At 38.9% G+C, this 27,993-nt stretch overlaps 2 protein-coding genes across 4 annotated transcripts; both read right to left on the bottom strand.

Annotated features, from left to right (window-relative positions):
- Positions 1 to 327: 327 nt before the first annotated feature.
- LOC124178161 (60 kDa SS-A/Ro ribonucleoprotein-like) lies at positions 328 to 6,392 on the bottom strand. 3 transcript variants are annotated; one of them, XM_046561347.1, is made up of 8 exons: positions 6,288 to 6,392; positions 5,056 to 5,281; positions 4,586 to 4,937; positions 4,204 to 4,415; positions 3,921 to 4,126; positions 3,717 to 3,837; positions 3,215 to 3,639; positions 328 to 3,140 (listed from the first exon to the last, which is right to left on the bottom strand). In XM_046561347.1, exons 2-8 carry the CDS (start codon positions 5,257 to 5,259, stop codon positions 3,008 to 3,010), a joined length of 1,653 nt encoding a protein of 550 aa, XP_046417303.1. In that variant the 5' UTR covers positions 5,260 to 5,281; positions 6,288 to 6,392; the 3' UTR covers positions 328 to 3,007. The 3 variants fall into 3 exon arrangements, with proteins under 3 accessions (XP_046417303.1, XP_046417304.1, XP_046417305.1); XM_046561348.1 differs by lacking the exon at positions 6,288 to 6,392 and adding an exon at positions 6,098 to 6,275; XM_046561349.1 differs by lacking the exon at positions 6,288 to 6,392 and adding an exon at positions 5,880 to 5,903.
- Positions 6,393 to 6,813: 421 nt separating this feature from the next.
- On the bottom strand, positions 6,814 to 20,913 carry LOC124178154 (nose resistant to fluoxetine protein 6). Its single transcript, XM_046561332.1, has 10 exons — positions 19,961 to 20,913; positions 11,442 to 11,728; positions 11,119 to 11,294; positions 10,744 to 10,892; positions 10,065 to 10,157; positions 8,774 to 9,333; positions 8,349 to 8,654; positions 8,060 to 8,234; positions 7,686 to 7,828; positions 6,814 to 7,584 (listed from the first exon to the last, which is right to left on the bottom strand). The coding sequence occupies exons 1-10, from the start codon at positions 20,304 to 20,306 to the stop codon at positions 7,447 to 7,449; spliced, it is 2,373 nt and encodes a 790-aa protein (XP_046417288.1). The 5' UTR covers positions 20,307 to 20,913; the 3' UTR covers positions 6,814 to 7,446.
- Between the last annotated feature and the right edge of the window lie 7,080 nt (positions 20,914 to 27,993).

The raw sequence follows: 27,993 nt of genomic DNA, 5'->3' as shown, positions 1-27,993 counted from the left end.
AAAAGTTTAACGAAAATAAATTGACTCTAATATACTTGGTCGCTACAGTGGAATTTTTTTTTAATGCAAATAGTTGATATTTTTTCACCTGGTACGAACACATGGAACGTTTTTTGTTGCGGTGATCATGGATCTACGTTAAGATTTTTAACTATTTTATCAAAAAAATATAGCACGCGATAAATAACATTTCGTTAGATAGCCAAGGATTTAAATCAATTGCTTTTATCATTTTACAGAAATGTTGTTCTATTAAACATACCAATTTTTAACGGACTTTATACTTAATTATTTCATACATGATTCTATGAAATCTACCTAACATCCATTATCATTTGTAGTGTACGTTCTTATCATACATATTTTTCGCATTTATTGATTTTTGTTTTTTTTAATTTTTTTATTCTTTAATGCTGTTTTCACATTTGCTGTAAAAACGGACCCTCATTTTAACACAATGTAACTTAGTGCACGTGAATAAATAGATCTCACCAAATTCATAAATTTTGGAATATAAAAAAAATACTGTTTTCTTCTGACGAATATTATATTACTTTTAACCTAAATTCAGATTTTATGAGAAGAATAAAAGTAAAATCACCTAAAAATATTGTATATTATACATTGACAATTTTATAGAGAAGAAAATTTCAGAGTAAAAAAAGGAAAGTATGAGTTAATACATTAAATTCGATAGTTGAAAAAATAATGATAGCGATATAATATTCGTTATTGAACAAAGCTTTATCCCGTGCTTTTATTGATTATCAATAAAATCGTTTATACTATATCATTTAAGACTAATTAACCAATTAGGTGTAGCTTAGCACACTCCCGATTTATTTATTCATTTTTCTAGTTTCAACAATAACAGTGGATTTTATATCACAGTATATAAGTATAAGGGATATTCAGTGTTTACTTGCTCGTTACTTTGGATATGGCAAATATGAAATAACAGTAAAAATTACACTAAAAATTGTAAGCTTACACTCTTTGGGGTTAAATGCATATCACAGAGAAAATTTTTCATCTTTATTTATTCTCTTTCTTTCCACTTTTTTTTTCACATTTTCTATCAACTTGTGTAAACCGGGAGTGTGCGAATTTCTAATTCATTATGCATTCGTAATAGTTATTACTAGAGCCTGGGTAAATGTGTATTACAAATTATAAAACATGTACGTATAATATAAACTTAAAAAACCTAAAATATGGGGGAAAAAAATATAAAAAATAGAAACTGCATTTTCTGGCTCCAAACATCTTACTTTATGTAGAAAACCAAATAAGAAATAAAAATGATTTAGTAAAAAATATATATTCACGTATCAATCCAGGCACTAGTTATTACACACTAAAAGTATATCAAAATACCACAAACCCATAGCCAAAACCAAGATCAAATTGAAGCAAAATTATTATTACAATATGTAATGTTTGAGTATTATTATACGTATCAAGCATACTGTACAATCGTAAGCCTAAATACTCTGCTGCGTTTGACTACTAGCTTGAAATCAAAATATTTCGAACTCATAAAAAAAAAAGCAACAATAAAAATGCATCAACATGCGATATGCAGAATGACATTAAGCATAAGGAGAAAAAAAAAAATTACTTCTTAAAAGAATACACGCGTTATTCTTAATTGTAATCACATAAAATCATTATCTAATAGTGGTATCAACTTAGTGTTAAAGATTCACAGTGCAAAATAACGTATATTTTATTTTTCTATTATATTTATTAAATAGAGAGTGTCCATTTTTTTTCACCACTGTTAATCACGTGCTAAGTTAGAACTTTATAGATTTCTAATTTGTCATGGTAAATTTAGATAAAATAGATAAAATTTAGTAGGACCCGTTGATATTGTTTTGGTCGACTTTTAAAGAAACATACCACGATGGCACGGAATGATGTAGACGTCACAGCGAAACACAATATGACCAATATGTATTAAGCCATTTGTGTTCGTGTACTTTGACGTTTTTTCCATAAAGATGCTCTTAATAGCAACGAGATATTCAAATTCTATTCGGGAAACGAATTTCATGTATGGTAAATGTCTCGACAATTGTTAATTTTTTTTGTATTATCGTATTAGTGGTAATTAAGTCGTGATTTATATATTTCTCCCGTGTCGATCCGAGTCACATTAAATCTAGAATAATATATTCATAAAATGATCTAAATGCGGCTAATAAATCGATAAATAATCAGAGCTTTATCAAAAAGGTCAGTCTGTGTGGGTTGTCGACACTCTACGTTAAAGTAAAAGACATCTTAGGCAGTTGTAGTAATTATTTAGTCTCTCTATCATTAAACTATGCAGCATTAATTACTCCGATTATCATATCATTTGAAACCATGGCCAACTTCACTTTTTCCAGATAATATCTTTTTTTCCCCATTTTAATTATAATCTTTACATAGATATATCTTCGAACTTTTTCACATATTGATACTCTTTATCATTCATATTGTACGAAATAGAAAACACGGAATCACTTCTAAAATAATTCTTGATTCTACTGCTATCTGCCACAAATGTTTCTGTCCAGTTATAAGCAAATAATGTATACAAGATAATTAAGAACCTTGAAAACTCCAGACACAAATTAAAATCGATAGTATGAAGTGCGTAGAAAATTTTGGACCTTGAAAGAAGAAAATTATACAAGTATTTCTAATGTCACAATAATAAATCGTTAGGTATTGTATGTGCAGGACAGATAAAGATTAAGAATTGGAAGATGAAAAATATAGCTTCATTTTCAACAGCTGCAATATGCAACTGACTAACCTCTCGTGACTGAATGCCATTCTCATTCTCCAGGGTGATTTGTAATTTTATAACTTGTAACACACTGATGTATTATAGCCAATTTACGTACGTCTCTTGTTCCTGATGTACATTGTATTTTTCCTTTTTTCTCTTTGGTTGGTGTTGAGACATTTGTGGCTGCTAGGAAAGGTTAGGTTAGAAGGATATTGTTGCAAATTAAAACAGGGACCTTGCAAAAGCTTCGATAATTTTTGGGACATTCTCATCGAATCCACAGATAGTAAGAGTGTTTTTGTCGTCATCGCTATGAGGTACCATTTGTGCAGTTGTCATCGCACAGGTTACTAATCTATAATGAATGTCAGAAATGAGTAAATTGGTGAAATGATAGAATTTTATATGTCATGTGTGACAAGCACTTACTTTGCATTTTTTAGCTCCATTTTGCTTCGATACTCTTTGATAGCTTTCCTAGGGTTGTCAGTTCTCGCTCCATTCCCACATCTTTTGTCGACAACGTCGACTACGTTTATAAATACGTCGATTTCTTCACTTTTTTGAGCTGCCCAAATCATTGGCTTTTCCAAGTTAACCTCCCCTGTTGGCATTTGCTTCATTTTCTTCACAATTTGTCCCAACGATGCATTTTTATTCAAATATACAATATGAACACCAATATTTTTGAAAGTTGCCACTGTTACATTGTTCTCACTCCGAAGAAGGCACAGTGCTATCAGACATCCTGCTTCTGCTGAGCTGAGATTTCCACACCGCCATGCAGAATTGTCTTGCATAGCTTTGCTCATATCTATTGTAATCATATATCGAAGACCCGTTGGTGCCAGACTCTAAGATGGAGATAATAATAAAGCATCAATCTACGTTTCCCTGATGAGCAATGATGTGTCAGAATTATACAACTTACATTGAACGAATATCCAAGTGTTTTGTAAAGAGCTTCAATAATTTTTCTTGTAGGTTTTGGAGGTGGAATCACTGATCTTGCTTTGGCTTTTCTGGCCTTCTGTTTTTCGTACGATAAAGCTCTGATAGAAAACAAAAAAATTGGTTACAAAAAATCTGTTAGTTAAATTTGTGACTAGCATACAAAACATATCAGATTACATACGGGCCAGATTTTTCGTAATTCTTAATTGTGATCAGAACCAGAGCTGGGTGAATCTTTTCCTTGAGTAGCTTCTCTTGGTTGCAGATTTCATCAACTACTTTATCGACTGCCGTGCCAGTTGGTTCTAGTATTCCAATGTTGTGCATTCTTTGGAGATTGTGAAGCAGCATGGTTATATTCATTGTTGGTATCAATGAATTCCATACCTGATTATATCGATTGGCATGTCAATACTTTATTCCCAGTTTTATTAACATTCCAAATTAATGTCTGCGAAAGTTACCTCTTCAGATTTCAGTAAATGCCCAGGGACATGATCCAATGTAAGATTATGAAGTTCCAGTAATCTGCCAGCCAATACTTGATCTTCGCAATGTTTAAAATTTTCAATTTTTTGAATATACTCAATCACTTCGGCAGCTTCCGGTTTATCGCCAAAATCTTTTATCGTTTCTTTCAACCCGAACAATACGTACTTCAGAACAGCCTTCTTTGCTGTTTTACATACAAAGTTGATACATTAATTATTCATGCATGATACTGAGAGCATTCAATTATTGCTTGTTTAGTCTCAAAAGGACCAAAGCTGTTGGCACTATTCTAACAAGTATGAAACTCAATTGTAATATAAATGAACCTGAATAGTGTGGAGTGATTCAAATTACCAATATCGTCTGTTTTGGGATGAGATAATTTCACAATATCCTTGTGAGTCCAGCCATATCTGCCTTTGCATCCGGTAACACACTTCGCTAAATCAAGTGCATCTTTGGACAAGTACCACTCATTTACAGCTTTTCGCCATCCGGCACCCCAACCGTGTTTCGGTTCCGGTGCGCTCTTGGCTATTTGAGAAGCAAACTTGACGAACAGAATGAAATGTTGCGGTGTTGTACAAATTGTTTTTATCGCATTGTAGGCAGCGTGGCGCAGATTCTCGTTCTCAGTCTGTCTGGCACATACTGCCAGTGCAAATATCAAAGTTTCTGAATTTTGTACCAGTTTTCTTTCAAAAGCCTGAAAAGGAAAATGACTAGAGATAATCAAGTATTCATATGTAGCTAAATAATCAGTATTCCCGTTGTGTCTAAGAAATAATTAGAAAAACATTGATTAACAGATATAAACTATGTACCTTTTTAATCAAGTCGATTGCTACCAATGGGTTCTGTGTTTCGGCTATTTTTTTTATGGACTGAACGCGACCTTCTTCGTAATATTTGTGAAAAAACCAATTGCCTGGTTGATAATTTGGGTATTCTTTCCCGACATACAGATATTGGCAAAGACGTACTTCAAGTTGAATTAGACTATCTCCTGATAGCGCAGGCTCCGCCATATTTATTAATTATACGTCAATTCTGTAAATCGATTATTATCGTTGTTATTATTAATTTAATAATTGTTTTTCCATGTAAAACATTTCTAAATCCATATAATTTTTTTGCATCTTCCACTGATAGCCAGAAAAAATTTTTATGGCATATATCAATCGATGTAATGCTTTTCTGTCAATATATTATACTTTAAATACGTGACTGTTGATTAGAATATTTGTAAGCTGCAAGCTGTAGAATTTACTCATCGAAATACCTCTAAAAAACATATATGGTGTAGATTAAAAGCCTATATCAACACAACACTTTTACCCTTAATACGTGTTTTCAAAGTTGGACAAAATCGATGAAGTAGCGGATCGTGTGACATATTATCTAAGTAGGAAACGTACAAGTCGAATCCAACCCAAATTTCCACCGGTGTCTAAATTTGAAGATATTCAATTTCGGAGTAACAACAAAAAATGTCGGAAAAAAAGCTAAGTGAGCTGAAAAGAATCGTTGTAGCACTTCCTTTTAAACACCGTTTAATGCATTGTCAAAAGTCAGTGCAATTTGTGAAATGATATACGCATACGCATCAAGTTTGGATGAGAAAAATTTTGATTAAACATTCAATTACAATATATCTTATCCATTACATATCCGGCGTATTTCCATATATGCATAGCCACGAGCTGATCGTGGTTAGGTATTCAGTGAACAATGTAAAACGACGTTACGACCGTCGAACTCGTTCGTACTTCGTACTCCGAAATGCGAAATTGGCGGAAGAATGTGGAATGCGTTAAAGAACCGACACATTCACGCACGTAATCCCAAACGAGTAACCGCAATTACCTTATAAAGCGAGTTGGAAAAAAAGAATGAGACGATATTGATACGAATATGACAAGACGTGACGTCAGGATTCCAAAGCGAATTCTCTTCCTCTCGTTTTCAACAGGGTGCTGAGTGGCTGAATCATTCGTTGGCTAATGCTAAAACGGTGTTATGTTCTTGTCGTATTACCAGAAAAACTAACGGTTACCTGATAATATCGGAAAAATGTCTGTAGCGCTGCCCAAATACGACCATACAATATTTCCTCCGTACAACGGCACGTCAGTTGCGATGTGTGCACCATAGACTTATAAAAGATAGACTGAGCGCTCTCATGAACCGCTTGAAGCAAACATTTAAAGGACAGATATATGCCGCGAATACTCCTTTCTCTCTCTGTCGATATTTGCGGCGGGGATCGAGGCGGCAGAGGAGAATGAGGCGAAATTATACGCCTATATCTATAGCTGTTCCACTTCCCGTGAAGGGGAAAGGAACAAATTTTGGCATTTCATTGCCATCTCTCTTGACGACTGTCGGTAAGATAGAAGAGCTTTATCTGACGGCTTCGTGAAATCTGGATTACCTGTTTTTTCACCCGCGATCGTCTAACTGTTCGAAATTTGTCGGGTTCTTATTGTTTTTGATGAATTGAGGTGAAGTACGTATAGGTAACAGATTGATGGTTAATTAAAAGTGAAATTGGTGATTCGATTTATATAGAAATTGTATTTTATTATTTACAGGCTACAGATAAAACGTATCTAAAAATTAGGTCGTATAATAAGATCAAATCTAATGAATACGGTACATATTGGTAATGGGGTGTACAATATTAACATATACTGACGTAGCGCGTTAGGGCGTATTAGATACAATTTAAATAACTTATATTTGAAAATTATCTCACTTACAAAAAAAAAAAAAAAGAGATGATATCCGGAGAGAGTCTGAGAGAATTACATTCGAAATAATTCTAATTATCTCATCCTAACAAAACACTCCTTGGCAAGTGTTTGATTCAGGTACCACAATGTACCAAGGTACAGTTTACGTCTGGTTATTTTCAAGTATACATATAGTCGTATATAGTTTAGTACCCACGTCAAATGCTCGCCGAAAAATCCTCGTATGCTTCCATACAAATATCTTAAAAAATTGATAAAAATGGACTATAGGTAATAGCTGCATGATAAAACTATGCCTATTGGTTTTTATCGAAGTAAACAACTACACAAGCTTCCCTCTTGACTCTCATACAACTGCATTCGTTACTCCTATTACAATATGGAGTATCACATATTTTCTCAACTATCGTACATCACTTTTGCACCAAAATTCAACGATGATCAAACACACTCTTGGATTCAAGGAACTCGTGGGATTCTTCTTCGCTTGTTCGGTGCCAGGATCTTCAGCATAGTGACAACCGGAGCCTCGAAAGCCAAAGAAATCGCGAATGACAAGGCGTACGAAAGCACGAATTGCCCGAGGAATGTTATCAACTGAAAAGTTAGTTACATACGTTAATCGTTTGTTTTAACCGAGTGCAATGCAACCCAGGCGAATTTAATACCCTTTTATATTTACGTCAGAGTTTACGTACCACAGTATCTTTCCCAAGATGAAACGGCGCGTCTAGATTCATTGCTGTTAGTCGAATAACGATAGGATGGACAAGATAGGCACAATAAGTAACTCTGCTAAACGGGTGCAGAATTGGCGCCGATAATATGCTGTTGACGTAACCTGAATAAGAAAAATTAAAAAGGTCGTTAATACGATTTGAAGCAATGAGTCTAATACCATCTCTGTAAAAAGATCTGAGAATTGAACAAAGTCTTGTTTCCTTTATCTTTGTCCAATTTCAGAATAATTGTGCAATTTGAACAATTATCGATTAAAAATTTGCCTCTGTAAGCGTGCATAGATTCAGGCCATGAAGTTATAAATAATTTTTCATATATTCTGTCAGCTGACCTCCGTAACCTGTGCTGCACGCTACGACTATCCATGCTAGTCCAAGTGACCATGCGCTGTGGCTTAAGGAAGAGTAAGCAGCTGCCGTTGCAAGACTCAATTCCGTCTCGTACAAACCGTAGAGTAAACTGAGAAGACACGCTGTTGACAGTAGCCAGCCCACAGTAACCGTCATCTGAAATACGAAAGGCATTATTTGAATGTCGATATTTTTCAAGTAGCGTTTTACGCGTAAGATGACAAATCCACAACAGCGTGGGTGTGAAATATGTGTAAAGCAAAGACCAACCTTGGACATAGTAATTTTGCAGTTTGTCTTGAAGAGTAAATATCCTACGGACATCCCAATCAAATAAGGACCAAGCCTCGTCCAAGGCTTGTCGTAAATTTTGTCAAATAATGCGAGGGGATCGTCCGAGCTTGGCATGTGGTTGTTGGTGTAAGCGATGTAAGCCGTTACTATCCAGGAACTGAGGAGTAACATCGCAGTCGAAAATGCAGCAATCTTGACGTGATTGGTCGCTACGATCAGTATGATAGCACCAACGACGTAAAACTGCGTATCGTCGGCGACGTACCAACTCCAAAGCATGCACTGAAATTCAAAATTCACCGTCAATGTTCATCACGACAAGTGGACCGACTGGTCAAAGTGTCTGCCGGAAAAAGGTATTTCTTAACGATTAGAAAAAAAAAAATCGTGCACATGCTAACCATTTCATCGACGGGGAAAAGCGTGTTTATGTAGAGCAGATTCCTCCACCAGTAATTCGGACAGTTGTAGTGATCAGCTGTGGGCGGTTCGAAAACTGAATTGGCATTGAACCACTTCATCGAGACCTCGACAACTCCAAGAACGAACATGTAGGGTGTTGTAAGTCGACAAAATCTATAAGATATGAAGCCTATGAATTTTAGAATGCCAGCGAGGAATCCGCGCGTGCCTTGTGTCAGCCTGTGCAAATCCCCTTTGGCGTTGGTCCTGAAGTAGAGGAAGGAAACGAGGAGGCCGCCCATGAAGAAGAACGTGTCCACGCTGAAAGCACCGCTCGTTACCGTCTGGAAGAGAAATCTCTTCTCCACTATCTTGCGGTACTCCATGTTGTCCGAATATTTGAACACCACGATGCACGTGTGGCCAAGTATCACCCAGGCCATCGATATTGCTCTCAAACCGTGGATGGTGCTTATCGTGTCACTACCTACGGACTTGTCACAAATCGTCCGTAAGTTTGCCTTTATGGAAAACGATAGCAACAATTCCTCGAATATGCCTGAAACATACAGAAAAATTTTGCAGTTTTAGTTTCAGTTGGAAAATTATGAAAATTGAGTACGACCAGTTGACAATAGTGATGTCGCGATTTTTTTCCGTACATTGAACTCAATTTATTTTATTTTTTTCAAATCACTGTGACCGGATCCCTCGCGAACAGATGCATGTTGCTAATGATTTCTTTGTCAGAAAATTCGCGAATGTCACTAATTCTAATTTAACAATTTTTTCATACAATGCAATTCATACCCTACTGAAAATAATCGACGTGCGTGACGTTTAAGCTCATTTGACTCAAATGTGTTTAATGCACTTTCGTTGTAGAGTTCGGTAATGCTTCATAGAGCTTATTGGCAGTAGATTAGTGAAAGCTCAAATAAGTTACTGAATATCACTTGTCAGAGTAATATCAAAGTGCACTCTTCCTTTCTCTCAGGCATAATTTCCTTGAACCACGCGGATGTACTATGCATGACATCTTTACTCATTGATTCAGCAACGTTGCATTACACGCTTGACTGCATCGGACTGGTTTTCCTCGTTACATCAATGCATAAGCGTTCTCTCCTCTTTGCAGTGTAGAATCACTGCTCAATTCGACGATAAATTTCTCGATAAGATCGATCGAAGACTTTACCCATACCTATATACTCTCCATTCAGCCTCGCCATTCTCTCCGCTCCAAATTACATTTATTTCTCGTATTCGAAGATTGGCAAATTAACTCACTCAATATCTCTGGCTCGGGAGGCGGGGGAGGAGTGCTTTCGTGGTCATTGTTGTTGTTGATTGAAGTCACGCCGTTAGCACTGTGGTCAGGAACTGAAACAAGAAGATGGATTTTATCCTGATAAATTACGGCACGGTGAATAAAATCAAACTTTAATCAATTATAGAACTTCAAATTCTGTTAGATACGTTCTTCGCCGCGTCTTTTACAAAGTCACATCGTACTCGAGATGATTGGGAATTCGGCAAGATTTTGTTAGTAATAGTTTCATTTACTTATTAGATACACGCTTGAATGTATCACGTCAGTGCGTTTTGGTACATGTCATATTCCCATTCATAGTACAAAATAACATTGACGACTATTGTATTTATTCTTCTATGCAAAAATTATTTCCCGAAAAGTCGACGATTGTCATGAAACCGAATTTGTATTACATCATCGACATATGTTTGTTTTAACACTAAGTATCCTGCTTATAGTTTCTTCCCACAAAGATGGAAAGATACGCGTGTAGGCAAACTCCGTGCAATATCGGTGATCCATATGATAAATAATTTTCGGATCGTCAAGCCTTTGTGGTTATCTGGCGTTAGCGATTCAAAATATTCCGTGTGAATGAAATAACCGAAAATACTCTATACTACTTGAATTTAATAAGGAACCGTCTCTACTTACCATTTGAAATTTTTCCACCGGATAGTTGTTCCAATTTTGCATGCTTCTCCAAGTCGTAGTTCAACGTAGCACGTTTCACCTTTTTTGTCAGATAGACATCGTAAGTGGTACCAGTAGTCATTAAGACTATCACGAGGACAGTCGATCCGCTGAAAGGTTATTGAGTTGAATAAAAAGTTGTGAGAGCCAAGTTTGCATGTCATTCGAACGAGGAGTGAACTACTTTACTCGATTTTAATCAAAATTCTGTCAATCACTTTCTCAACGCAAGAACTCTCTCTCTCTCTCTCTCTCTCCCTCTCTCCCTCTCTTTCACTATCACACAGAGAATGAATTACATAACACGTACAGCGAAAAAGGCTCCAAAATACTTACAACAGTGCCCAGAAGACGGAATCTGTGAACATGTCATACGGGTTGTGCTGATCTCGAACCTTATCGATGCTGGAATGTTTAGCCGCAGATTTGCTGGCCGCCAGTTTTGCCACCACGGTCACATCGGTCGAGGTACAAGAAAACGGAAGGCAAACTCCAATGTGAATTTTACGCGGCTGAAAAGTATTCGTAGACGTGACTTAGTGGTAGCAACGTGAGAAAGTGCTAGTGTACTCTAGTCAACATTTTTTGCACAGATGATTGGGCAGCTCTAGTTCTAGAACAATTACAAGCATTCTATCGAATCGAAAGGAAGCACCTACCACTGGACTAACGGATCCGTTCACGTTGATCTTGATCATGTAGAAGCCAATTTTGAATGGTGGGATATCGGAGATGGTGGGCGAAAGGAGACCGGCTCCGCTCAGTCCGTAGTTCTTTTTCTTTCTTGGTTCGGCGGTAAATTCACGAACCTCGTTCGCGGCTGTCGTGAACTGTTGGTTACCCTTGTTGTAGTCCATCCCGATAAAGCTACACTCCGTTGCTGATCCCATGAAGTAAGAATTCCCCCAGTAGAAACTGTTTGCAAATCTTCCAGACGCATCGTCCACTGAAACGAAACGTGTTCAAGTCTTAAAATTGTATCTTTTTTTTTTTGTAATACAAAGAATCAAAGATGCTTATTGAAGAAGGATAGATGATTGGAACCAGTCGCGCATGTTTCACACCTTATTCGATTCAAACGGTCGTATGAATTCAGGCTTATCAACAATTTTTCATGGATATCGTATCAAAAGTTATACAGGATCTGCAATTTCTGGATGACAGGCAAGGAAAAATCCTGTTGTGAAAGTATGACCGATTTGATTCATTTAATCAAGTCCAACCTCGATTTCAGTTTGGGGAACGAACTAAAAATTACAAAGCAAGCAAGTACGCAAGCCTTTCGTTATACGCAGACAATTGTAATGAGTGGTTATTTCATCTCGGAACGCGACGCGAGTCGCTTCTCTTTGAAGATGCTTGAATAGTGTCGGGTCCGGTGGGCAGCGGTTAGATAACTTTTCTTACTTCCCGAATAGAAAGTGTTACCTCATCGCGGATGGCATCAAACTTCGGCCTCGAGTATCTCCCGCGCCAGCGTGGAGGCAAGCAATAACGTGAAACGGAATCCGGTCTTATGTGGGTCTCAAAAAACAGTCGCAATTCAACCGGATAATATTTCAAAATTACACTTGGTCACTCGTTGCCAAATGACAGATACGACAAAACCGTCTCCAAAGTCTGAAGCATGCCATTTGAATTCATAAATTATTCATTCCTTCGAATATGATAAATGGCACATTTTTGATAATTACATTTTCATCATAAGTATAACCTATCATCTTGTGATCTTTTTTTCTTTTCAACCAAAAGGTATGACTTGGTAGATAACTTGTGGCATTGGTCTTTGGTTTTGTCCGCTTTTTCGTGTATATCTGCGGTTCCCGTTTTCGGCTACACGGTTCGATTTTGTTATTGCACCATAGAGGAAGTTGCACCAGTACTATCGTCCCTTGGAGAACCAGTTCTGCTGGGCGTACCGAAGGCGTGCCAGTAGGCTGCATGGAAGAATCCTTTGTGAATACTACAGGCGGTTGGAACAATAGTATCTTGCTTTAATTGCAAATTTATACGGGGTAAGAAGCACGTTTAAATCTGTTATGGTCAGAGTTCCAACTAACGAGTATCCGTGCAGCCTCCGGAATGCGGGTTAACATCAGATGAATCCGTCTGCGCGAGCAATTCATCTCTGAGCGTAACATTGGTTTAAAGATGATAAACTGAATTTGTACGTGCATGGATCTTGGCCTTTTGAATAATTTGTGACTATCTAATTGTGCGTCTAATGGTTACAAATGCGTTTAGAAACAGTGCTAAGTTGATATTAGCGTTTCCTTCACAACGATACCAAGGTCATATTTCGTCGAGAGTTTACGCAACATCGAAGAATGCAGGGAGTGAAAGCGGCGGGTATTTTTTAATCAGTTCCAGGTGTGTGCTCACTGCTCATCCATGAAGAAATTCGTCACCAGTGAGTCAGAGAACGGTTCGTACGTCGAGTCATTTCGTACGCGTGAGATACGAAATTCGTCCAAGGACTAGCGAGGAGCTAGGTGTCTATTATTATGCATGTAAGGCGTATTGGTCCAGATCAGATTTAGCCGAGGTACATACATATATTACAATGAAATTAGAATGACAATGGATTCTGTAAGAGTTGTGTCATTGTCGGCGTCTTGAACTTCGATTCAAAGTCAAGTTCAGCAACACGCGGCTCACTAGTCCTTATTTTCAACTTGGCATGGTTCGATGCAATGCAATGCCCATATGTCGCGGGAATAGCCGCCCATAATTGGATCGGTCCGCTATGGTGAGTGTGCTGGAATCTTGATTGCAAAGAAACTGCATTCTTCGCTTTTCTATCCACGTTTCGGAATCCACACCTCTCAACCGGTTTATCGTAATCTTGCCACGCCATCGTCGTAATCCTCAGTTATCCGCCTCATAACCATAGTGGTGACCCAGTCGCAACGCTGCCACTTTGATCTACCGTGTTTCTCTTATGGCCATTGCCGAGGCTAATTGTCCGCGAAGTTCACAGACAGATTATCACTTTCCGGGATTCTTTCGTTATCCGGTGAAGCCACACGAGCCAAGTTCTTCCGCATTCATTGAAAAACTGACGACTCAGACTCGTGCTTTCTTCAACCATTGTTCGATGTTTTTAAGACGATCGAGTCTTGCGTCGATGTAAATAATATTCGACTATCATTTCTTCGGAAAGCACGGGATACTCCAATTATTTTCGTGACGGAATGCTTTCGTATCCGGTCAACATTACGAACAACTGTAGGAAAGAAAAAAATTTGTCCAATACTTGTGATGTTTTGTTTAACTAGTCCTAAAGCATGGGTTTTTTTAAAGAATACTTTTTTCCACGATAAGAAATTTGAACACTGCACGATTTTGTTTCAAGTATGAGTTCGAGTATCGACAAATGACTTGAATGTTTAGACTCGTCTGGTGCCTGAATTAACTAGTGTCAATAAAACAGTGAATAATAACGACCGAAAGTCGGCTAGCGCCGATTTTGCCCTCGTTATTTCCAACCTGGAGACAAGCAGCGTCGTCGTGGTGATTCTTTTTGTGCCGTAATATCGCGTCGAGTCAGCGGTTGTTATGGTCAGGGAAAGTGATTTGAAAAGAGAACGGCTTTCTTGCCAGGTTTGTTGCCATGTGTTAACCATGTTGACCACTTTGTTCTGTATCGTATCCGGATCGCAGTATACCTACAACGCGCGACACCCACATTGCGATTATCTCCGGTAATATCGCGGAACCATTACTCTTGCATAATTCGTGTCCTGCAGAACTTTCAGGAAGCATTGAAGCGATGGTGAAATAACACCGAGGAGCTGCAATATTCAAAGTGAGGAAAAACGGCAGAACTCGTGTAATTGCTGCCGTCAACCTGAGCAGCAGAAGCCTCGCCCCGTTCCCACCATGGATTAAGAAAGCATATTACTGAATGGGTTTTGACATAATATGCGAATGGCAATGCCTGTTATGCGCAGCGACTTCATAACCGAAAGCATCACGCTCTATCTCGTTTCATGTACAAACCCGAACGCGTACTTATGTACGAATGTGTTACATTTTTAAGGTGGTCACCAAGTTTTCCCACCACACCTATATATTGTTGCACAGCATGTGCTCAGCAGGCCCTGAGGCCTTAGAACGACATGCCGCGCGCACATATTGCGAGACCATAATGAGCTGTCAGTTGACATCGAATAAGCGAAAAGCCGATTAACCAGTATAGACTGCTAAAACTTTTACCGACACCTGTTTTGCAACAACTCTTTCAGTATGCCGCGGAAGGCCGTTTTTCAGATCCCAAGCAATATAATCGCATTCCTGAAAACATCCAAATACCTACTCGAATACGTCTCAAGGATAGGGAGAAAGCTGCATAACGCAGTGCGGTTCTGTTGTGTAAGATGAATTTCGATTCAATAACAAGTATCTATGCTCGATGAGCTATTTGGGTCAGAGTCAGCACTCTCGGTAGGTAGACCTCTCAGAATACTTTGCGCAGGCATGCTCATTGGTTAATTACTGTTAGGTAAGGGCGCCCGCGTGTGCGGGTATAGCAAACGAGTGAACGATTCGTGGCTCGGACCGGACTGTCGAATTTTCGTAACCAAAACACGCTTTGGATCCAGCGAAAGTGATCCTTCCTACTTTGACTCCCGAGGCTTTACGGTTTGCTTTTACCTTCGCTATATGCCTGTGCGCAACACGCTTGTGCGTTATACATATAGCGTGCAGCGTGTCCTATTGACAAGTCGAATTAATATTCGATTATAAATAACAACATTCGTGACATGGGATATAGTACAAGACGATTGTTTACTATTCTCTTACTTGTCAATTTTTTATTTCATTTAGTTATTTTTCGCATGGCATAATACGGGTCAGGATTTGAAATCGAACCTAGACCTTTCAAATACCAAAGTGAAAAGAATGTAGATATGTAATAAATCACGACGATTGAGTAGAATTTCAGTATCCGTTTCTCGATGATGCAATTCATCTGGCGAACATTTCTGTCATTAAGTTTTAATTTAATTTTTTTTTTGTATTCCACGTGTCAATCTAAAAAGGGTGTTACGTGATTCGTACAACCGGCTATTTAAACTAAGCGCCTTTTGACGCGCGTGACTTTGCAACAACGTCACGGAGTACGAGGTTCGAACATTGCTCTGTAATTGTCAGTTGGAAACCGCTGTGATTCAAGTGCCTGTAGAGTCGTAACACTTTTGGATGCACTGCCGATCATGAAACGTACTCTCCCGTGACTGTAGGAGATGCTGTTTGTCGTGTCGTACAAACAGACGATTACCGAGATCAGAAGTGGTTTAGCCTAATAACGACAATAATAATGGTAACAATGATAAACATAACAATATCAACAGGGATACTTTCTATTTCACCGCAGTCATTCGTAAATCACATATTGCGAGAGATTGTGTTATTCAAGAATTTTTGGTCAGGAATCGTGCACCGCGTACAGATCAATCGATCTTTGGATCGACGTGAGAAGCGTATTTTCACCGAACATCTCACCTGTTACAAGCTACAGGAAAGCGGATGAAACGTAACCTGCCTGCACTCGTTAACACAGCGTTGTATAATCGAGAGTTGAGTATCTGTGTCGTAACTTTCAGGATCCACGCGCGAATACCGTCGCGTCATTTTTAACTTGAGTTTTGAGATTTCGCACGTTGTATTAGCGAAAATTGCAAAGCTCGTCATGTCTGTCGTACCTGCGATCAAATTTTCGTTACGTCACGTCGCCGGAAAGATGAGCAAATGAAGTATTCGTCTTACATGCTTTCAACGATCAAACAATTCACCCGTAGAAAGGCCTAGGTCATTGAATGACTTTTGTATCCTGGTAACGCGCGAGTATACCTTCCATACATCCGCAAGATAAATTTGAAAGACCTTCGTTTCATCTAACAAGTACGCTCAACGTTGACCGCGCGTTGAGCGGTTAACGAGCATTGTTTGTTCCGGAGTAATTGAAACGTTCTTACTGAAATACTTTCTCACGTTGTTACCGCTCTAGGATCATGCTGCGTCTACGACCGTGACTGTAGTAACAATTAGGAACAGGATGGATTATTTCCGTGGACGTGTGAAGAAAAATTAGTGGAAAGTGAGCTGGTGCGGGAAACTCGAGAGGTATGAAATTTTGAGACCGCATCAGACGTGTCCAAGTACTTCAAGCTGTCAGGACAGCGGTATTGTGCCATTAGTCTTGGTTGTATAAAAAAAAAAAAAAAAAATTCAAGATAGGAGAAGGTGGAGAAAAAAATTGACAAGGAGAAATGAGAAGGTACATTAACGATGCGAATAATTGCGTGATGTTTTAGCTCGTGATATAATACTAAAGTGCAGAGTCACCGAAAAAAAACCCGTAAATACCCTCTGGCGATAATTTTATGTAACAGGACTAAAGATCCTACCCAAGTTTGGGACGTAACGCTTCGTATAGTTCACGCGCAAATACGAATAACTCTCTGAAACTCCCGCAGACACTCGTATTTTTTATGAACACTTGAGGAACAGAGAACCTGAAATTGTTGGGCTTCGCTTGGACATTTAAAATTTTTGAAGCGAATATATGCTTATGGGTTGTTCATTGTCAGTGAGAAGGATCCAGTACTCAAGTTTTTAAGTTTGTTTAATAGGGTATATACACATATATATATATATGTTACAAACGGATTGAAAGTAAAATTGGAAATGGAAATCGTGATTGTTTTACCGAATACGACTGTGTGGATTATTGAATTGGTACAATTGTTGTCAATTCGCTAAATTGCGACATTCCAGAGATTGCATCGAGGTGGAATATCGTCACTATTGACTGTAACCTTGATTTGAAATCACGCGCATACAGTTGCTCCGTGATATGAATTGGTGATCGATCCAACAAGTGTGAAAATTTCTAAGAGCACGTAGACACCTCATACAGCAATCCCCGCCCTATCATATTTACTAGACGCTTCGATCGTGGAATCTTGCAAACTCTCTACGGCCTTGAAACCGGACATTCAGATAGTTATCCAATCGCCAATGAAGCCAAAGAAAAGTGGCTCCATATCCCACCTGGCGCAGCGACTACCGGAGGTAATACACGGTCTGGACCGAGTGCTCCGGCACTCAGAGTAGAAAGTTTCGGAGAATTTTCAACTCGCGGGGAGCCAGTCTGACGTATTGGTATTTTCGAAGAAAACTCGAGCTACGCAGGATTTGACTTATTGCGCCTTGAGAAATACGCCAGTCGTGCAGGCATAATAACCCAGATGAAGATACCGCACCGTGAGATGATTATTTATATACTTTCACTGAATTATTTCACTGCATCGCACCAGGAAGTGAACTCGCGATGCAGTTGCAACATGATGTCACGGGGACCTTTGGTGTTTAATACCATGGGAACGCGGATGAATGTTCAGTCGGGGGGTAATTAAGAGGATCTTGAAAACGAACTCTGTAATTTTTAGCGACCAGCGGTAATTCCGCAGCTGGTGTTTAGCCCCAATCCGACAATTAACCGACAAAATCCAGCTCGCAATAACGAGGAAAACACTCGTTAGGAGCGGTGGCATTGACCCAAGAACGTATGAAATGGTCGAAAGTGAGACTCGGATGCGGCTGTTGTGTGTACCTTCTTTACGCCAATGCAGGAGAATCCGGTTGGCTGGCAAGAAAATCCGGGATGCCCCGGGAGATATTTGTCCCATTGTTTCACCACCGAGCTACGTGAGAACCGAGTGAAACCGTATCGAGCGTTGAAAGCAGCTCGAGGCGAAGGCTTCGGGTCCTCCTGAGAAACCAACCGACCGAAAAACCGACGTTTGTTGCAATGAAAACAAACTACGCGGCACATCGATTCTTCGCGTTTACCAAATTATCGTCAGATTGCTTATTTCAAGGCTAATTGGGTCAAGCAGTCTTGCTTTTATTCCAATTTATCGCCGAAGAAAGTTTGTCAAATCGATAAAATGACTCGTGACTCGGGTCGCGTTTGTCGGTGTTTTCTCCGCGATTGTCAAAATTCACTCGTTTCGTTAACAAGTATTGCATTCCATCCACGCAACCGATAAATCAGTCATGATTCCTGAACAATTTTTCATCATTCGACAGATATACTTTCTTCGGTTACCTTTCCGAAGTCTCATTGCGTATAATGACGAAGCATAAGTAGTAACAGTGTCGTTCGTGTCGGACAGAAAATCCTGTTAGAATATCAATCGTTGCATTTGGGATGATCAAACGTTTTCTCCACGGAGCGAAGATTATTTTTGAGCATCGAATGATTTCTATTTCTTCAGAAATCTCACATTAGATTCGCCAAGCAACAACGACGATTATTATTCATGCTCGCAACGCTTTGTTTCAAGTCCCATTCCTTCCACCATCGAGTAAAAGTTGTCGATTTAACTTTCATCCGAATATTAGGGGCTCCTTCCGCAGCCTTGATACCTTCGTACCTACCTTACGTAATGTTGAAAACTACCAAATAAAGATCTATACGCGTATCCGATTCGTGTAAAACTTTAACCGTCGAATCAAGCGAGTCAGAACAACGCGTTGCTCCTGCAGCTGAACTTTCTATTGGTACAATAAATTTGTCCGTGTTCTTGCGCCACTTCGAGACTTGAGACGAATCGTTTCGCAATCTTTACTCGACGCGTGTTTGCCAGAATTAAGTTGCAAATTCTTTGTCTAATGTTTGTTGGAAAAATACTTCCGCGTTATTACAATCGCGTATAATACCCAACGCGATTGTCTATCTGGTGAAAAATGTTCTCGCAAGCAGCACACGGATAATAGTATTGAAATTTATTCGTCAGAATGCCGTTGAAAAAAGTCGGGATTAATGCAAATGTTGATGATTAAAATTACCGATATTAAACGTCCGAAGATGAGTGATCGAGGAAATTTCCTTCATTTTCATCATCGATGATAAATAAACGGAAGTAGCTGCGAGAATAACTCGTAAAATGTCGAAATGAGAAAGACTTGCGTCACGTAACTTGAACGAGAGGAGGAACGGGATTTATGGAATAAATAATTTGCATAAATTTCGTGCCACGTTGCGCAAGGTGTTATGCGAGGCTGCAGCAGGTATAATAACGAATCTGATGGGCGAATAAATTAGAATACGCGGATCGCGGAATTGATCGGTCCGTTGGTTCAATTGATTTTATCAAAGACTCACTCTTTCTCGCCCATAAATCCTTCCGCTTCAACCCGTCAACGAACCGCGTCACGTCCTTCGAGCACTCGGTTGAAACCGGGTATTTTCCCTCGATCCAATTTTCCGCGAGCCATCGAGTGTTAAACACGTCCAAATCCTCCTGGATCGTCGACCAATTTCCGCGCAAGGCTTCTTCCGGTTGCGGAAGGCTCCGCGTTTTGTGCACCGAGGATTCGATGTCCTTTGAGTCCAGAACTAAAGGGGATTCCAACTTTAGAAGGCTGTCTTGGGCGTCAATCTTGCCGATTATTATCGCACAGGCGACGGCTATTAATAGATTCATTTTCACACAACTTTTTCCCGACATTTTCTGAGATGTTATCGCGCCTAATTACCGTCGTTTATTCTTCTTTTTTTTTTATTCCTTTACCGATCCGTATCGCTCTTGCTATTTCATGGTTAATTAATATCGAGTATTATTTGCATATTTGTAATTGTTGCGTGCGATGCGCGTTGTTGATTTATTCCCATCCAACACGATACCTTTCTTACTTCACCTGCACTCGCTGTTTGTTTATTTCCTAGTTTAATGGTTTATTCACACGTTCGATAAATACTAAGACACATTTGGTATGTGGTTTTTAATCACCGAGTATCGATTCGATTTTTTATCATTGAACGTCAAAAATCCATGCGAACGTACAGAATTACGATCTTGTTCAATTTTTCAATTTTATCTTTGGAAAAGCACGATTTTAGAGGGATTTCGCACACGCAGAGTCAAGTATCGGCAAGTCGAGTAGATCAAACTCACGAATGAATGAATTATAACGATTAATTGCGCAGAGGTTAATCGAATTTATTGACGATTTACAATAAAAATGTTTAATTATTTTTCAATCCTTTCGAAAAGGTTCGATCTGTTTTTCGAATATTTTTAACGGTTCCTTTTCGCGGGACGTTTGGCGGTAAACTGCGGACGGCTAACTAGATGCGCGCGGAGAAATGCTTCGCTTTAGTCAGTTTCAGCCGGCTTTGCCTCCGCAAAGAAAGGCACCTCCGGGTTCTGGAGGGGGACGGTGAAAACTCAAAACTCATACCAACTAGCGGTTTAATAGTTGACTAAATTCACTTTCCTAGCCTCGGATGCATCGCATGCCATCGACGATTGTCTTGCAAGTTATATTCAAATCGCCTGCACCGTTACATCTCCAAGGGTACATAATTAACAATTATACCTATACCTATACCTATGCTGATGCACGGATTAATCAAAGGTCCCGGAGGTGCTAAATTAAACATTAGACGGACGAAAAAGACAGGGTTTTGAATTTTACATTAACCGTTATATTGTTACGTGACCCATTGCCGTGCATGCGTACCTGTATCTATACGATACTTGATATTTGACCGGTAATATTTTTTCCGTGTTCTTCTTTGCACACCGAGTCCGCAACGTGACACACTTCAAGGTGTTTATGTACGTATAATAACGTCTTCTTTAGCAACGCCGTAACGAAATAAGCCGGTCTAAACGGTACGAAAAGTATTGAGTATCTGTGTGGTTGGAGAAATGCCCTGCTTGCGTATCTCTTCGTCGGCTTGTGTCAGGCGGAAAGCATTCATTCGAATTTCAATAGTCAGTGCGGTGATTAATGTTCCCAAACCTCGAAGCAACATCCTCGATGCGTATGATACGTGCCAAATTAAGAAGGACACGTCGAGAAAAGAGTTTACTCGCCGTTAACGAACTTATATTTGAATATGGCGAATTAAATGTTTTGTTATTATTATCAAATTCCAGCTGAGCCAAATAATGGTCGATAGAAATTTGTTAATAGTTGACAAATCATATTTGGCTCAACTAAAGTTTGCTAATAATATCGCAGTGCAGTGCGATACATTGACTTTTCGATATATGGACAGTCAATTCTGATCCATGGGAAAGATACAAAATCCCTTACATTGGAATGATTCAATGAGTATATCTCTTTTAAAATTGAATAATCAGTTTTCTCATAAAAATACTCCGTTTGCGTTGTGTGTCACACAAGTCGATACTTGTATTGCGACATGGAGATTGTTAGCTGTTTTCTACCCATGATTACACCGACCCCGTAAAACTGCACGAATATCGGCCAGCTCTTCTGAGAAGGCAAGAAATTCTTACTTCTGTGTAACGAATGAACGTCGCCTTTTGGAAGTAAAAATTCACCCCCCACTTTAGCGACGGTATGTATCCGTCTTACAAAATCGCTGTTCGGCTGATCAAACGCAACCTGTCAGAAGAACCGTGACTATGCTCTTTCTCCCTCCATTTATATCCTAATATTTCTTCAGGTTTTCCCAAATAATTAATCGTCTCCTCATTGTTGCTCGTTGCACGACAAGTCTTTTTGCGTAAACTATCACGGTGCGAAAAAGAAACATAGATAAACAAATATCGAAAAACATGTTTAATACAAAAAGGAAAAAGACTAGAGGTATTAGACTTTTCACCTCTCCGAGCGCGGTTCCACGTGAAAAGACCGGATAAATGTTTGTATACGGTATAATTTGCGTGACTCTCTTACATTAGTCGATATGTCTTTCATACAGTCGTCTGTCAATTTCCTGGAAAATGTATTTCGCAATATACGGCGGTTGATGATACGGTATTACAAACGTTTCGTCGCTTCCTCACGGCAGAAAATCCGTCTAGGGCGTTTTAAATTACATGAAATTTACTTGTGAAATTTCCTTCTATACAGTGGAAACCTGCTCCGGGGGTGCATTTTACGATGCAATAATACTCCCGTGTAGTTTAGCCATAAATACTTTTCTGCGTCAATGTCTCGACGTAAGCCTGCCAATTCAATCCGTACAACCTATGAAAGTATTAATACACCTAGCGTTACCTAATGTCGTAGGTGCTGTTATGGGCTTTGCAATGATTTGCGAATAAATTGTACATTTGTCTGGATATGAATTGCCAGAACTCTGCTTCTTACGTCAGACACTGATTCAGCTTACTGCATTACTAATTGTTATTGCGACATTTCTTAGGTGCAATAAAACATTAATAAACTCGTAGTAGAAACTGCACGCGGTATTAACGGAGAGTATAACGATACTTGTAATTTTTTCTGTAGTAATGGAAATAACTAATTATCATTTCTCTATCTTCGTGTCTCTTCAATGTCTATATCATCTATCGATGTTTTTGTGCTACGGTATTTTTAGGCATTTACTTAATCCTTGGAAAATATTTACAAGATGCCTTTGACGGACACATACAAAGGGGATTTATCTAGATTATCATCGATACTGCTTCGTTCTACAATGAAGGAAGAGAAAGGGACAAACAGTGCAAGCGGTTCGAAGTAAGAATATCCAGAAAAATTTCCTCAAGCGGTTTGAGAAAATAAAACATTGCACGAGGTTAAGAAATAGTATGAAACAATTTATAATAAACTGTAGAGTGCACCTAACATCTAGGGGCAGAGGACATTGAGGATGTGACACGCGGACGTGAACACTGCTATCCGTGGATCAAGAATAATACCGGTTTGAGTAAATTGAACACGTGGTAATAATACAAACGGGTTATTTTAATAGTACGACTCCCGCTTTTGAGGGTTAACAAACAATATACGCTACAGGTCAGCGATCACAGATTTTTGGTAATGGAACTCCGTATTTCCTGATAATGTACTTGAATCTTTGTTTGACATTTGGTTGTGAAGAGGAACCAATCCGCGGGCAAACCTGTTAAGTAAGCTCGAATCAACATCCAAGGTCTAAAGCTAAGCGTGAAGGACTTTTGAATTCTAAGGATGCACTTTTACGGGCCTACCAATAATCATGTCATGAAATATTTGTTCAACTATTTACTATTATACTTCTCGTTTTACCAACGCGCCGATCGCCAACATATCTACCAACCTGGGTATAACAAGTGTTTCCTGATTAACTTGATGGTTGTGGTTTTCGGTACCTATCTACGATCCAACTAGGAACAATACTTCCAATGCTATTCCGACTAATTATAAATTGTTGAAAAAAATATTTCTAGTCGTATCTAATCGCGTTCCAAAGTTTGGAAAAATGTTTTGCCAAGCTGAACTTGCCAAACGATTCGTAATCGGGGATCAATTTTACTTACTGTTAGATGTGCTTGATTACGCAACGATCTCCGCACCATTTCGTTATTAATATTAATTGAACGCATCCTGAAACGAACTGCAATTGTGGTGGGTCGTCGATGTAAAGCACAATAATTATTATGATTCCGAGAATTAATTTTTGACACAAATATCAATTCAAAGTTACTGACAACAATCACCTAACGTCAAGATAATTTCTTTCATCGCTTAGTCTTTCGTAGAATAACAAGTTGTTTTTGTGTCCTATGCGCTGTTATAATGAACAACGATCCGATTCGTGATCGTATCTCCATTTCTGAAAGTTTGAAATATTTGAGAAAATCAGTTCGTTATTCAAACAAGCAATAATAATAAAAAATTCTTAAGTCGGTGTCGTTGAAACGATTGTGCAATAACGTATATCTCGGTATATACTAATATACATATTTTAATACAAATATCGCGAGGGCGGGGCGTTCCTCGGAAACGTTTCTAACGTAAAACAAGTCCGACGTAAATGCGCAGCAGGAACACGAGTACCCCGTAACACACGTTTAAAGGTGGATTAGCATTATCATTGATAAGCTTAGTCGGGAGTTACGAATGGTCAAGAGGTGCCGGTGCCTAACCAACACAACGCTCGTCCAAGAGTCACGTCGGCGATGACGGTCTATCCCAAAACTTTCTTTTCAAACCGGTATTATTGGCGGCTGTACTGCGCAGCCTTCTTCGCCGGCTTCTTAAATTCTGGTTTCACTTTCTACGGTTTTTCAGAGTCGTGTTTCAGTCGGGATGTTGGCTTGAATCGAACGACCTTGCACCCTCCAGGAACGATTCCTATCTCGTTAAGGCCTCGGGGCTGAATCTCGACGTTATCCCGACACATGGATTCTCGTTGTGGTTCACGTCATCGTTCTTAAATATATATAAATGTAATGAGAAACGTATCGTTGAGTTTGCAGCAAAGAATATAATTCTGAACGTGCTGATCTGCCCACGATTCCTTTCTCTCTATACTCGTGAAGTTTCTCAATTGTCGCGATTACGCCGTTACATGCGGCGAGGCTGTGAAGCGTGAGAAAAAACATGCGAAATTTCAGTGCCCGCAATGAATTTTAACTCCATTGTCGTTGTTCGAAATTTAACATTGTTAAAAACATCGCAAGCCTAGATATTCCGACTGAATTAGTCGCTGTGGAACGAGGCTGTGATACCGAGTGACATCAGGGATGTCTGTAATGTACCACTTGAAAATCGTCCTGCTTTCTCATTCAGCAGCGTATCTCCGACGTCTCCGATAGTCAACGATTTCCGATACGTCCTTAACGAAAGTGAAATTATAATTAGGGGACTCACCTTTCAACATACCTAAAAAGCATACGTAACTCAATTCCGTATACTTGGATTTTACCAATACCATGACGGTGTAATAACAGTCGAATGAAACACCCAAAAGAGTGGTCCAAAAATTTTGATTTATTTCTCATCCATCGCGTTTCCTCACTCTTTCCGATCGACGAATTTGACCGACGTTTTGTAAAGTGAGAACGTGACAGTTACTCGCAAAAATTTAAACGCTTAAACGTAGATTCAATTGTATAAGATTATATAAAAATGCGTGTAATAATTGCGGCAGCGTGGCGGATGATGCAATAATTTTTACTCTCGTTGAACTGCTTGTGCTAAAATCTCGACACATCGGGCCGAAAGTGAAGTTCTTTAGCTCCGTTGCAGCGTTCGGTCATTTGTTGAAATGCGCAGCTCATTTCTCCAGAACTGCTTGTATACAAATCACGTAATGCGTTACATATATGTATCACGAATACAGTCCGCACAATTGCAAATTGCCATACGTAACTTCTGCAGGTATAACAGCGGGATAAAAATAGATAAAGAAAAAGCCGACTTGGATAACAGTAATACTATACACGAAGATCAGCTACAATTACTGTGTCACAAAACTTGATGCCTCACCTTGCCGCAAATTATATAAATAAACGTCGCGTTCTAGTGATCGCGCGAAAAATTAGCACATGCAGAACTACTTGCTGGAAATTTTATTCGGTAAAGTTGGCGGTGGATTCGCACTTTAAATGCATTAATTATAATGTTTTGCATTTTTCGCAACAAGTAAACCAGCCCGCTATTACGTCTTGCGACTTTTTTTTTAACGATTTACGCCACACAAGACGAATCAGACCGGCAAAATGTATGCATCATTTCGTATCTCGTGTTTACGTGAGCCTTGCGCAATGTTCACCCCGTTGAGTAATCAACTGATCGTGACGACTAGGAAGAAATCACGTCACGAGTGAATCAAAATTTTCACAACTAGACGGTTTTAAAATAAATTCAACGAATATTCGCGTCTGTGCAATCTTGTCCTGTGATTATTATCGGCGTATGAAATAACTTTTCTGTCGTGTATTTTATGCACGCTTTTGTAATACAGGTAAGTGGCGAAATTCGGTACCACTCGTGTCAAAGATATCAACGTATGCGTAGTGACATTTAGTAGAGTTCCGAAAAATTCTACACGGATCATTCAATACTTACGCTTGTCTAAAAATCGGTAGCAGAATTTTTGTATTTAACATTTTGGGTCAGGTTGTATATATATATAGCTGCGGGCGTGGTCAGTCTTTGCCTTTCTTTTCTCTCTCTTTAAATTGTTGAATAGTTCTCGGATTTTGCAAATTCAAAGCCCCCGTCGCAGAAAGTGATCATAAAAATGATGATTAAACACTGTCGTAAAGTAACGAGCCAAAATAACATAACAATCTGAGTCAACTTTTAGGCATTGTTAAAAAAAAATTTCCTCTCGCGGTTAGGACATAATGAGGTAAGGTTAGTTAAAAAATTCTAAAATTTTTTTTGCGCAATCAGATAGAGACGTGATGTATATGATTTTACGATCGTTGAGTAACTTGCGATCGGCCTAAGCTGACTCAAATTATTCTCACGTTTTGCAAATTATTATACGCACCATCAATAAAGCGATGTAGCTAATGTCTAGAGAACTTCTCTTATTTTTAATGAAATCTTGTAGAATCTAGAGAATTCAATTGCAAATGCACAGAGTGTAGGTTCGTAATATATACGTTATAAGCTATGTGCTAGCAACGATTGATTAATGGTTAGTGAATGTTCCGATTCAACCAAAGATTTAAAATACGTAGAAGGAAACGAAAAATAAAATCAAATAATAATAAAAAAAAGTTAATCAGCGGTAAACCTGCGTGAGACGGCTGACGTCGCGATTTGTCTGTTTGCTTATGAAATAATACCGTGTCCAGTTCTGTAACTGGTCTTTGATCTCACTTTTCGGTATCTGACAGTTGCATGACCGTAGGACCAGTTTTTGCAGAGACCAGGCACGGGGAATCACAATAACAAAGTGTATCACTCGTTTTTGGCAAATTACCATGGAAGAAGTGTAATTATACACACTGTAGACATTGCTTGATAAAACGGGAGGTGAGAAAAATGCGTTTGTAACCATGGGCCAGAAGTCGTACAGCTGAGTCATTTGATCAAAACGACTAATTCCTGCTGTTTTAATACGAAATTCTCTATGCGGTTTTGAATTGCTGTAATGATTGTATCATCTCTTTCATCTTCGAATACAGTCACTTTCAAAGCTATCATTTTGCGCGCGGGTTTTACAAATGATGTTGTGCAATTTGCTGACGTGGACGAAGAAAAAGATATACAAGGATTACAAACGAATTCTACTGAATTTCATCTCTGCTTAATCTGCGGTGGATTATATTTAATAAATATATGCAGTCAAGTCTTCAATCGCATAAATGGCTCTTTCGCTAACCGCAAAATAACCATAGTATATATGTATAAAACTAGGCATACGAGAAGATACTGCCGAAATTTCTATCTAAATCCCTGGAACCAAACGCTAAGTAGGACATTCGG

Source organism: Neodiprion fabricii, chromosome 3, assembly GCF_021155785.1.
Source record: "Neodiprion fabricii isolate iyNeoFabr1 chromosome 3, iyNeoFabr1.1, whole genome shotgun sequence".
Lineage (NCBI taxonomy): Eukaryota > Metazoa > Arthropoda > Insecta > Hymenoptera > Diprionidae > Neodiprion > Neodiprion fabricii.
Note: the sequence above shows the minus strand (reverse complement) of the source record. Positions and strands in the feature narration are given on the sequence as shown.

Excerpts from the sequence above, each read along its gene's own strand:
- LOC124178154 (XM_046561332.1), bottom strand. The coding sequence starts at position 20,306 with ATGTCGGGAAAAAGTTGTGTGAAAATGAATCTATTAATAGCCGTCGCC. Across the intron at positions 7,829-8,059 it reads GTGCAGCACAGGTTACGGAG|GTTACGTCAACAGCATATTA; the intron begins GTCAGCTGACAG and ends TTTCTTATTCAG. Across the intron at positions 7,585-7,685 it reads ATCTTGGGAAAGATACTGTG|TTGATAACATTCCTCGGGCA; the intron begins GTACGTAAACTC and ends CTAACTTTTCAG.
- LOC124178161 (XM_046561347.1), bottom strand. The coding sequence starts at position 5,259 with ATGGCGGAGCCTGCGCTATCAGGAGATAGTCTAATTCAACTTGAAGTA. Across the intron at positions 4,938-5,055 it reads CAATCGACTTGATTAAAAAG|GCTTTTGAAAGAAAACTGGT; the intron begins GTACATAGTTTA and ends TTTCCTTTTCAG. Across the intron at positions 3,640-3,716 it reads CACTTGGATATTCGTTCAAT|AGTCTGGCACCAACGGGTCT; the intron begins GTAAGTTGTATA and ends TCTCCATCTTAG.